The sequence below is a fragment of the Bombina bombina genome, chromosome 1 (genome assembly GCF_027579735.1).
Source record: "Bombina bombina isolate aBomBom1 chromosome 1, aBomBom1.pri, whole genome shotgun sequence".
NCBI lineage: Eukaryota > Metazoa > Chordata > Amphibia > Anura > Bombinatoridae > Bombina > Bombina bombina.
In genome coordinates, this window is record NC_069499.1 from 67,221,050 (window position 1) to 67,233,879 (window position 12,830).

General features: G+C 40.8%; 1 protein-coding gene across 1 annotated transcript in view; it reads right to left on the reverse strand.

Moving 5' to 3' along the window:
• The window catches only part of TECPR2 (tectonin beta-propeller repeat containing 2), a 608,030-nt gene that overhangs the window by 513,370 nt on the left and 81,830 nt on the right, over nt 1-12,830 (reverse strand). The window contains exons 4-5 of the mRNA XM_053707105.1: nt 6,598-6,729; nt 6,325-6,482 (exon numbers count right to left, since the gene is read on the reverse strand). Coding sequence (XP_053563080.1) covers nt 6,325-6,482; nt 6,598-6,729 — 290 coding nt within the window. The remainder of the gene's footprint in view (nt 1-6,324; nt 6,483-6,597; nt 6,730-12,830) is intronic.

The following is a 12,830-nucleotide window of genomic DNA, read 5'->3' on the forward strand; positions in this document are numbered from 1 at the left end:
GCGATGACGGCATTCTGGTGGTGGCAAAAGCATGCGTTGTTTGGCGTGCTGTCTGGCTGACCCCGGGTGCCGATGCATGCTGTCTGACTGTGCCACTAGCTCCTTGCGACGACCTCCCCCTGCTTCCAACTCGTCTCCTCCTCTCTGTCTCCCCATCTGAACTTTCCCCCTGTTCTTCTCTTCTAGCGGGCACCCACGTGACATCCACGGACGCATTATCATCAACCGCTTCACTTGTATCTGACAAATCAACAAAGGAAGCAGCAGCGGGTACAACATCATCATCATCACACCGTACGTCCATGTCTCTAATGCTGCCTGACTGAGACATATCACTTATCTACATCCTCTGTCAATGATGGTTGCACATCACTCATTTCTTCCAACTGATGTGTAAAAAACTCCTGACAGATCAAGTGAAGTGTTGGTGGTGGCGGCAGGCGGGCGAGTGGTGGTAACTTGAGAGGTGCCCGAAGATAAGCTGGAGGAGGATGGTGCGTCAAGGTTCGGAGCGGAAGCTATAGAAGATTGGGTGTCCTGTGTTAAAAAGTCAACTATGTCCTTCTCAGAACTTTTCGAGTTCATGGGACGTGGCCTCTGAACATTGGGCATTATTCTATGGCCAAAGGCAATCACAGCACCACGACCACAACGGCACCTGCGGGGTGGCCTGCCTCTGCCTGTCATTTTTTTTTAAATGTACACTTACACTACTATTAAACAAGATATGAGAGGTGGAACTGGGCAAGTGGGCACAGTATATGCTGTGATCCTGACACAAAAAAGCAGACTGATGTTTGACAGTCCAAAAAGTTTTTATTTTTTTAAATGTACTCTTATACGACTATTAAACAAGATATGAGTGGTGCCACTAGACAAGTGGGCACAGTATACGCTGTGAGCCTGGCACACACGCTGGCAGGCAGGCAACTGCAATTAGATTACACAAGCAGACTGATGTTTCACAGTCAAAAAAGTTTTTGTTTTTTTTAAATTATTTAACCTACTGTTACACCAGATATGAGTGGTGGCACTGGGCAAGTGGGCCGGGCACACACGTTGGCAGGCAGGCAACTGCAATTAGATTACACTAGCAGACTGATGTTTCACAGTCAAAAAAGTTTTTTATTTTTAAAATTATTTACACTACTGTTACACCAGATATGAGTGGTGGCACTGGGCAAGTGGGCCGGGCGCACACGTTGGCAGACAGGCAACCGCAATTAGAATTACACTAGCAGACTGATGTTTCACAGTCAAAAAAGTTTTTTTTTTTAAATTTACACTACTGTTACAACAGATATGAGTGGTGGCACTAGTTGGCAAGTGGGCCTGGCACACACGCTGGCAGGCAGGCAACTGCTATTAGATTACACTAGCAGACTGATGTTTCACAGTCAAAATTACACAGGCAAAAAAAAAAAAAAAAGACCGATGTTCTAGCCCTAAAAAGGGTTTTTTGGGGTGCTGTCCTTACAGCAGAGATCAGATGAGTCCTTCAGGACTGTAGTGGACACTGAATACACTAGCCTAGCTATCAATTTCCCTATAAAATCATCAGCAGCTACACTATCCCTCCTCTCACTAAAAATGCAGGATCAGAATGAATCTAAAATGGCTGCTGTCCAGGAGCTGGGAGGGAGTTTCTGCTGCTGATTGGCTGAAATGTGTCTGCAGACTGTGAGATACAGGGTCAAAGTTTACTCAATGATGACGAATAGGGGCGGATCGAACATCGCATATGTTCGCCCGCCGCGGCGAACAAGCTATGTTCACCGGGAACTATTCGCCGGCGAACTATTCGCGACATCACTATTCCCTGGGAGAGGTGATCCTGAGACAACCACCAAATAAGAGAATCCTTGTCTCCTGCTCCAGCTGTATTTGTGGGACAAATCCGCATAATCTCCGTTCCATTGACCGAGCATGTCTAACTGCAGAGGTCTGAGGTGGAAACGAGCGAACGGGATGATATCCATTGCCGCCACCATCAGACGGATTACCTCCATGCACTGAGCCACTGATGGCCGAGGAGCGGACTGAAGCGCTAGGCAAGAATCAAAAATCTTTGATTTCCTGACTTCTGCCAGAAAAATCTTCATTGATAGTGAATCTATTATGGTTCTCAAAAAAGTTACCCTTGTATTCGGAACTAAGGAGCGCTTTTCCAAAATTACCTTCCATCCCTGGGATTGTAGGAAGGATAACAACAACATTTCCGTGTGGGACCTTGCTTGTTGAAAGGATGGCGCCTGGACCAAGATGTCATCCAGATAGGGCGCCACTGCAATGCCCCGTAACCGAAGCACCGCCAACAGAGATCCCAGAACCTTTGAGAAAATTCTGGGAGCTGTGGCAAGGCCGAAAGGAAGAGCCACTAATTGGAAGTGTTTGTCTAGAAATGCAAACCTTAGAAACTTGTAATGATCCCTGTGAATAGGAACATGCAGGTACGCGTCCTTTAAATCCACCGTTGTCATAAATTGACCCTCTTGGACCAAAGGAAGAATGGAACTAATAGTTTCCATCTTGAAGGACGGTACTTTGAGGAATTTGTTTAGACTCTTGAGATCTAAAATTGGTCTGAAGGTTCCCTCCTTTTTTGGGAACCACAAACAGATTGGAATAAAACCCCAGACCCAGTTCCTGCATCGAAACAGGAACTATCACTCCCAGGTCGGAGAGGTCACAGTGTAAAAACGCCTCTCTTTTTGTCTGGTCTACAGATAATCTTGAAAGCAGAAACCTGCCTCTGGGAGGAAAATTTTTGAATTCCAGTTTGTATCCCTGGGACTCTATGTCTACTGCCCAGGGATCCTGAACATCTCGAACCCAAGCCTGAGCGAAGAAGGAAAGCCTGCCCCCTACAAGATCCGGTCCTGGATCGGGGACAGGCCCTTCATGCTGTCTTTGATTCAATAGCAGGCTTCTTGGATTGTTTTCCCTTGTTCCAAGACTGATTGGGTCTCCAGGAAGGCTTAGAGACTGTTCTTGCTTGGCAGAGGAAGCGGAAGAATGTCCCTTGAAATTTTAAAAGGAACGAAAATTACTCCGACGTCCCTTTTGCTTGTTTCTCTTATCCTGAGGGAGAAGATGACCCTTTCCTCCCGTAATACCAGAGATTATTTCGTCAAACCTGGTCCAAACAAGGTCTTTTCCTTGTAAGGAATCGCTAAGAGTTTAGACTTAGACGACATATCCGCAGACCAAGGTTTTAACCATAAGGCTCTGCGGGCTAGAACAGCAAATCCTGAAATCTTTGCTCCCAGTTTAATAACCTGAAGGGAAGCATCAGTAATAAAGGAATTAGCCAACTTACGGGCTTTTATCCTATCCTGGATCTCATCAAGGGGAGTGTCTGTTCTGATAGCATCAGACAACGCATCAAACCAATACGTTGCTGCACTAGTGACGGTAGCAATGCACACAGAAGGTTGCCATTGTAAACCTTGGTGTACATACATCTTCTTGAGTAACCCCTCTAATTTTTTGTCCATAGGATATTTAAAGGCACAACTATCCTCTATGGGGATAGTAGTTCTCTTGGCCAGAGTGGAAACAGCTCCTTCCACCTTGGGTACTGTTTGCCAAGCCTGCTTGATAGAGTCTGCTATGGGAAACATCTTTTTAAATATAGGAGATGGAGAAAAAGGGATACCCGGTCTCTCCCATTCCTTAGCAATGATCTCAGAAGCTCGGTCTGGTACTAGAAAAACCTCTACCGAGGAAGGTACATCAAAATATTTGTTTAATTTACTGGATTTCTTAGGATGAACTACGACCATAGTGTCGCTGTCATCCAATGTAGCTAAAACCTGAAAGATACAACTTCAGTATCAGCAGGAGGTATTACACTGTCAGAATCGGAGATTTCACCCTCAGATGCTACCGAAGTATCCTCCTCAGAACCTCGTCAGACTCCTGGACAACATCCGCCTTAGAAAATGTTGGCTCAGAAAAAAGTTTATCCCTATAATTTAAAGTCCTCTCAATACACGAGGAACAGAAAAAGATTGGTGGTTCCACGTTGGCATCAAAACACAAAGAACAAGTGACATTTTGCAAGGCCCCTTAGTCCATACTGGTTCATAATGTGTCAATTATCAAATAAAAACCTTAACTTTTTAAATTTAAAAAGTGTAACTTTTTACTGGAGATTGCAGAAATAATAATTCAACTAATTAAACGCAATAGAGCACCTCTACACCTCAGCAGCTTTGCCGAGGTGCCTACCTGACTCGCTACACTGGAGCTTGTTCTATCCCCAAAGACAACGATCCGGAACTCAGCAGGAGAGGAATGCAGCCGTTCTCTCAGGTCCTAGAAACGCATACGTGTCAGAAAATCATGCGTTTCTAGGCAGACCTCGTAGATCTTTATTTCTCTGTGAATGTGTCTCACTCTGAGGCACAATGAAAGTGGCGCGCAACTCCGATCACCGTCACAAAGATCCGGCCAATAAAAAACAATCTCCCGGTCGGCATTTTTTCTAAGTTAAACCGCCGAGAGATTCGGATAGCCACCAGAGTCATTTTGCTAAGCCTTCTCTCTCAGCCCCAGTGCCTGCATCATAAAGGCTGCCAAAAGTCCTCTCCAGTATAGGAGAGTTTACATGTCCCACAAATAATAAAGTGCCCTATGAGCCCTTTATAAAAGTTTGAATATAGTGCCCACTTCTTTCTGAGAGTTTCCTTGCCCCAGAAATAATAAAGTCAGCACTTACCTCATACATCTGCCTGACAGCAAGGCAGCTTACCAGGTTTGAGAGGTCTTCTCCCTCACATTGACCTGTGGAAAGAAATAAAGACTGAGTAATTTCACTCAGGCTTTAGGAGTTAGGGCAGCATCAGAATATGGGAGGCGCAGTGAGAATTATGTCCCACCAGTTCCCATTGCTCTAAAGCCAACACTGCCCTACTGAAGAGACTGACGTGGACTACGGCTACACCCTAGGACAGATCTTTCCAAACTTTTCATGTTGGCGACACACTTTAGACCTACATCATTTTGCGACATAGTAATTCAGTTGTACCAGCAAACAGGAGGTTGAACTAACTTGTTTTAAGAGATACGGACACATACATAAATAATAAAATAACGAAATGTATTTACAAGTAATAGTATGTAAGTATGTGAAGGATTAAAAAAGTTTAACACCAATAGCTACTTACTATTTTAATGGGATGTATGAGGTTGATGGGATGAACACAGTTTCTGAATATTTAGTGGATTATTATCTAAAGACACTCGCATTTCATCAAGCATTTTTAAGCTTCCACTTCCTATCCATATATCAAGAGCAGGAGCAGCAATGCACTACTGGGAGCTACCTGCAAAAAGACTGACTACTGCCCATGCTGCATACACACTGCTGTCCCACTCACCGACTACACATGCAGTCACAAGCCGATTGAGGAGTCTGCATGTGCAGTCAGGAGCCAATGGCCCGCCAATGGGAATAGTTTCAGTTCCCGCTAACCTGCGCCAATAGGTTAAGATGATCTGTGACCCACTAGGTATCAATCACGTGATATGCGTAGCAGGCAGGCGGAAAGTCAGAAACCCAAAAAAAAAATTAAAAGAATTTTAAATTGAAAAAAAATTGTGCTGAAGCAGGGACACACCTACACACTGTCGCCGACACACTAACGTGTCACGACACACAGTTTAGAAAGCACTGCCCTAGGACAAAGCACAATCTTGCACTACTTAAAAATAAAAAAAATCTTGCTTGAAGAATCATTTTCTAACACCTAACATTACCACTTCCTTGCTCTAACGTAGGCAAAGAGAATGACTGGGGTGGGAGGGAAGGGAGGTGATATTTAACAGCTTTGCTGTGGTGCTCTTTGCCACCTCCTGCTGGGCAGGAGTGATATTCCCATTAGTAATTAGATGATCCATGGACTCATCGTGTCATTAAAAAGAAATTTACATTCACTTTAATTAGCATTTTGTAGTGCAGGCTGTATTTTTTGTAGCAGGGATCCCTGGTTTAGGCTCCTATATTTATTTTTCATCAATTGGATGTGCTTTGTTTTTTTGTGTTTTTTCGTCATTGCTCTAATTAAATATATTATTTTCCCACATTTTATGGTTCTATATGTGTCTTTTGGAGGTATAGAGACTTGTTTCCTTTCACTTGGACTTAATATGGGGTTGCTGGGTAAGGTTTACTAGTGTGTGTGTGTGTGTGTGTGTATATATATATATATATATATATACATATACATACATACATACATACATACATACATACATATACACACACACGCACATACATACAAACAAATGGGTTGTTTTGCAAAGAAGGAAGATGCTTACGATTTTCTCGGTTGGTTCCCAACTTGCTTTACAGCTTTTTCCTCAGTGTAAAATAGCAGACATCTTTGGGTTGTTGATATAAGCAATACTTTGTGACTGTAATCCAACTGAACTATTGATGACATCTCTTCCAATATGAGGCAGGAGTTACATGAACCCTAAAATAAAAATATCAAATGGTCTATTGATCGATCAAAAGTTTGAATGATTCTAGAAAATACGTTTACAATACAAGTACATATGATATTTTATTTTTATTTTATAACAATGTACCTTATCAAAGTTTAAATCTGACTGTATAATCTTCCCTCTGTTGTCACCGGAGAATAACTTCATCCCATTTGGGCTCCAGGCCAGTGCTGTGATACTACTCTTATGAACACCAAGCACATCAAATCTTCTAAGCTGGAAAGAACAAAAAAAATTGTCTTAGCTGGTGTGTTGCATAACCCTCAAAATCCTATATCCAACAGTCTTACTTGTTTTCACAAGAGATATTTTGTGCCCAAAATGTGATCACGTTTGACCTTTTAAAACTTAATTAGTGGAAAGATTAAAATGTGAGCAATTATTGCTTATTTAAATAAAATATGAAAATGAACATGGGTAGAGCTTGCCGATTGGTAGCTACACTTACCCACCAATCAGCAAGCGCTACCCAGGTGCTGAAGCAAAGATGGGCCGGTTCGTAAGCTTACATTCCTGATTTTTCAAATAAAGATACCAAGAGAATGTAGAAAAATTGATAACAGGAGTAAATTAGAAATTTGCTTAAAATTACATGCTCTATCTAAAATCATGAATGAAAGGAGAGAAAAAAAAATTAGGTTCAGTATCCCTTTAGAGATATTGTCACCTCACTTGAAGAAATAAGAAAGCACACTCTCAGCACTTCTACTTCAAAAGCCGTGTTATCTTTGACAGTTTTTAAACATAACACTGCTGAAGCAAAGGGCATTGGATTTCTCTGCAGGACAGACAGTATGACTTTCAATGAAAAGAAAAAAAAATGCTTTGGACTGAAGGGGTGGCCAGTAGTTAGGTGAATGCCCAAAGAGGTATTAAACCTTATTATTGAGTTCAATAAGAAGTAAAGGAATATGAAACAGTACTTTAGCATAAAATAAAAATCATAAATCAAAGTAAAAATAAAAAGAAACAGATAGAAAAATGAGCAGTTAGAGGAATGCAGCCCATGCCTACAGCTAGCAGATTTTACAAAACTTAAGTTCTAAGGTCACATTATTTGTTCAGCATAAGTCTTCTGCTTATCATGGGGAATAAACTAAATGATGGGGTCTCCTAGCAACACGTCAAAGGAAATATCCTTCCTTTGCCTTCCTGTAGAGACCCCAGCCTTCTTGAGAAGAGATAAGCAGTACAAAATAACAAAAAACATAATTTATGTAAGAACTTACCTGATAAATTCATTTCTTTCATATTAGCAAGAGTCCATGAGCTAGTGACGTATGGGATGTACATTCCTACCAGGAGGGGCAAAGTTTCCCAAACCTCAAAATGCCTATAAATACACCCCTCACCACACCCACAATTCAGTTTAACGAATAACCAAGAAGTGGGGTGATAAAAAAGTGCGAAAGCATATAAAATAAGGAATTGGAATAATTGTGCTTTATACAAAAATCATAACCACCACAAAAAAGGGTGGGCCTCATGGACTCTTGCTAATATGAAAGAAATTAATTTATCAGGTAAGTTCTTACATAAATTATGTTTTCTTTCATGTAATTAGCAAGAGTCCATGAGCTAGTGACGTATGGGATAATGGATTACCCAAGATGTGGATCTTTCCACGCAAGAGTCACTAGAGAGGGAGGGAAGATAAAGACAGCCAATTCCTGCTGAAAATAATCCACACCCAAAATAAAGTTTAATGAAAAACATAAGCAGAAGATTCAAACTGAAACCGCTGCCTGAAGTACTTTTCTACCAAAAACTGCTTCAGAAGAAGAAAATACATCAAAATGGTAGAATTTAGTAAAAGTATGCAAAGAGGACCAAGTTGCTGCTTTGCAAATCTGATCAATCGAAGCTTCATTCCTAAACGCCCAGGAAGTAGAAACTGACCTAGTAGAATGAGCTGTAATCCTTTGAGGCGGAGTTTTACCCGACTCAACATAGGCAAGATGAATTAAAGATTTCAACCAAGATGCCAAAGAAATGGCAGAAGCTTTCTGGCCTTTTCTAGAACCGGAAAAGATAACAAATAAACTAGAAGTCTTTCGGAAAGACTTAGTAGCTTCAACATAATATTTCAAAGCTCTAACAACATCCAAAGAATGTAACGATTTCTCCTTAGAATTCTTAGGATTAGGACATAATGAAGGAACCACAATTTCTCTACTAATGTTGTTGGAATTCACAACTTTAGGTAAAAATTCAAAAGAAGTTCGCAACACTGCCTTATCCTGATGAAAAATCAGAAAAGGAGACTCACAAGAAAGAGCAGATAATTCAGAAACTCTTCTGGCAGAAGAGATTGCCAAAAGGAACAAAACTTTCCAAGAAAGTAATTTAATGTCCAATGAATGCATAGGTTCAAACGGAGGAGCTTGAAGAGCCCCTAGAACCAAATTCAAACTCCAAGGAGGAGAAATTGACTTAATGACAGGTTTTATACGAACCAAAGCTTGTACAAAACAATGAATATCAGGAAGATTAGCAATCTTTCTGTGAAAAAGAACAGAAAGAGCAGAGATTTGTCCTTTCAAGGAACTTGACAAACCTTTATCTAAACCATCCTGAAGAAACTGTAAAATTCTTGGAATTCTAAAAGAATGCCAAGAAAAATGATGAGAAAGACACCAAGAAATATAAGTCTTCCAGACTCTATAATATATCTCTCTGGATACAGATTTACGAGCCTGTAACATCGTATTAATCACAGAGTCAGAGAAACCTCTTTGACTAAGAATCAAGCGTTCAATCTCCATACCTTTAAATTTAAGGATTTGAGATCCTGATGGAAAAAAGGACCTTGCGACAGAAGGTCTGGTCGTAGCGGAAGAGTCCACTGATGGCAAAAGGCCATCCGCATACCAAAACCTGTGAGGCCATGCCGGAGCTACCAGCAGAACAAACAAGCATTCCTTCACAATCTTGGAGATTACTCTTGGAAGAAGAACTAGAGGCGGAAAGATATAGGCAGGATGATACTTCCAAGGAAGTGACAATGCATCCACTGCTTCCGCTTGAGGATCCCTGGATCTGGACAGATACCTGGGAAGTTTCTTGTTTAGATGAGAGGCCATCAGATCTATTTCTGGAAGTCCCCACATTTGAACAATCTGAAGAAATACCTCTGGGTGAAGAGACCATTCGCCCGGATGTAACGTTTGGCGACTGAGATAATCCGCTTCCCAATTGTCTATACCTGGGATATGAACCGCAGAGATTAGACAGGAGCTGGATTCCGCCCAAACCAGAATTTGAGATACTTCTTTCATAGCCAGAGGACTGCGAGTCCCTCCTTGATGATTGATGTATGCCAAAGTTGTGACATTGTCTGTCTGAAAACAAATGAACGATTCTCTCTTCAGAAGAGGCCAAGACTGAAGAGCTCTGAAAATTGCACGGAGTTCCAAAATATTGATCGGTAATCTCACCTCCTGAGATTCCCAAACTCCTTGTGCCGTCAGAGATCCCCACACAGCTCCCCAACCTGTGAGACTTGCATCTGTTGAAATTACAGTCCAGGTCGGAAGCACAAAAGAAGCCCCCTGAATTAAACGATGGTGATCTGTCCACCACGTTAGAGAGTGTCGTACAATCGGTTTTAAAGATATTAATTGAGATATCTTTGTGTAATCCCTGCACCATTGATTCAGCATACAGAGCTGAAGAGGTCGCATGTGAAAACGAGCAAAGGGGATCGCGTCCGATGGAGCAGTCATAAGACCTAGAATTTCCATGCATAAGGCTACCGAAGGGAATGATTGTGACTGAAGGTTTCGACAAGCTGAAATCAATTTTAGACGTCTCTTGTCTGTTAAAGACAGAGTCATGGACACTGAATCTATCTGGAAACCCAGAAAAGTTACCCTTGACTGAGGAATCAATGAACTTTTTGGTAAATTGATCCTCCAACCATGATCTTGAAGAAACAACACAAGTCGATTCGTATGAGATTCTGCTAAATGTAAAGACTGAGCAAGTACCAAGATATCGTCCAAATAAGGAAATACCACAATACCCTGTTCTCTGATTACAGACAGAAGGGCACCGAGAACTTTTGTAAAAATTCTTGGAGCTGTAGCTAGGCCAAACGGCAGAGCCACAAACTGGTAATGCTTGTCCAGAAAAGAGAATCTAAGGAACTGATAATGATCTGGATGAATCGGAATATGCAGAAAAGCATCCTGTAAATCTATTGTGGACATATAATGCCCTTGCTGAGCAAAAGGCAAGATAGTCCTTACAGTTACCATTTTGAACGTTGGTATCCTTACATAACGATTCAATATTTTTAGATCCAGAACTGGTCTGAAGGAATTCTCCTTCTTTGGTACAATGAAGAGATTTGAATAAAACCCCATCCCCTGTTCCAGAACTGGAACTGGAACTGGCATAATTACTCCAGCCAACTCTAGATCTGAAACACAATTCAGAAATGCTTGAGCTTTCACTGGATTTACTGGGACACGGGAAAGAAAAAATCTCTTTGCAGGAGGTCTCATCTTGAAACCAATTCTGTACCCTTCTGAAACAATGTTCTGAATCCAAAGATTGTGAACAGAATTGATCCAAATTTCTTTGAAAAAACGTAACCTGCCCCCTACCAGCTGAGCTGGAATGAGGGCCGCACCTTCATGTGGACTTAGAAGCAGGCTTTGCCTTTCTAGAAGGCTTGGATTTATTCCAGACTGGAGATGGTTTCCAAACTGAAACTGCTCCTGAGGATGAAGGATCAGGCTTTTGTTCTTTGTTGAAACGAAAGGAACGAAAACGATTATTAGCCCTGTTTTTACCCTTAGATTTTTTATCCTGTGGTAAAAAAGTTCCTTTCCCACCAGTAACAGTTGAGATAATGGAATCCAACTGAGAACCAAATAATTTGTTACCCTGGAAAGAAATGGAAAGTAGAGTTGATTTAGAAGCCATATCAGCATTCCAAGTTTTAAGCCATAAAGCTCTTCTAGCTAAAATAGCTAGAGACATAAACCTGACATCAACTCTGATAATATCAAAAATGGCATCACAGATAAAATTATTAGCATGCTGAAGAAGAATAATAATATTATGAGAATCATGATCTGTTACTTGTTGCGCTAAAGTCTCCAACCAAAAAGTTGAAGCTGCAGCAACATCAGCCAAAGATATAGCAGGTCTAAGAAGATTACCTGAACACAGATAAGCTTTTCTTAGAAAGGATTCAATTTTCCTATCTAAAGGATCTTTAAACGAAGTACCATCTGACGTAGGAATAGTAGTACGTTTAATTCTAATCTGTCAGACGGCACAGGATATAATTGCTTAAAACTTTTAGGAGGAGTAAATGAATTACCCAATTATCCCATTCTCTGGAAATTACTTCAGAAATAGCATTAGGAACAGGAAAAACTTCTGGAATAACCACAGGAGATTTAAACACCTTATCTAAACGTTTAGAATTAGTATCAAGAGGACCAGAATCCTCTATTTCTAAAGCAATTAGTACTTCTTTAAGTAAAGAACGAATAAATTCCATTTTAAATAAATATGAAGATTTATCAGCATCAATCTCTGAGACAGAATCCTCTGAACCAGAAGAGTCATCAGAATCAGAATGATGATGTTCATTTAAAAATTCATCTGTAGAGAGAGAAGTTTTAAAAGATTTTTTATGTTTACTAGAAGGAGAAATAACAGACATAGCCTTCTTGATGGATTCAGAAACAAAATCTCTTATGTTATCAGGAACATTCTGCACCTTAGATGTTGAGGGAACTGCAACAGGCAATGGTACATTACTAAAGGAAATATTATCTGCTTTAACAAGTTTGTCATGACAATTAATACAAACAACAGCCGGAGGAATAGCTACCAAAAGTTTACAGCAGATACACTTAGCTTTGGTAGTTCCAGCACTAGACAGCGATTTTCCTGAAGTATCTTCTGACTCAGATGCAACGTGAGACATCTTGCAATATGTAAGAGAAAAAACAACATATAAAGCAAAATTGATCAAATTCCTTAAATGACAGTTTCAGGAATGGGAAAAAATGCCAATAAACAAGCTTCTAGTAACCAGAAGCAAAGAAAAAATCAGACTGAAATAATGTGGAGACAAAAGCGACGCCCATATTTTTTGGCGCCAAATAATACGCCCACATTGTTTGGCGCCTAAATGCTTTTTGGCGCCAAAAATGACGCCACATCCGGAACGCAGACATTTTTGGCGCAAAAGGACGTCAAAAAATGACGCAACTTCCGGCGACACGTATGACGCCGGAAAACAGAAAAGATTTTTTGCGCCAAAAAAGTCCGCGCCAAGAATGACGCAATAA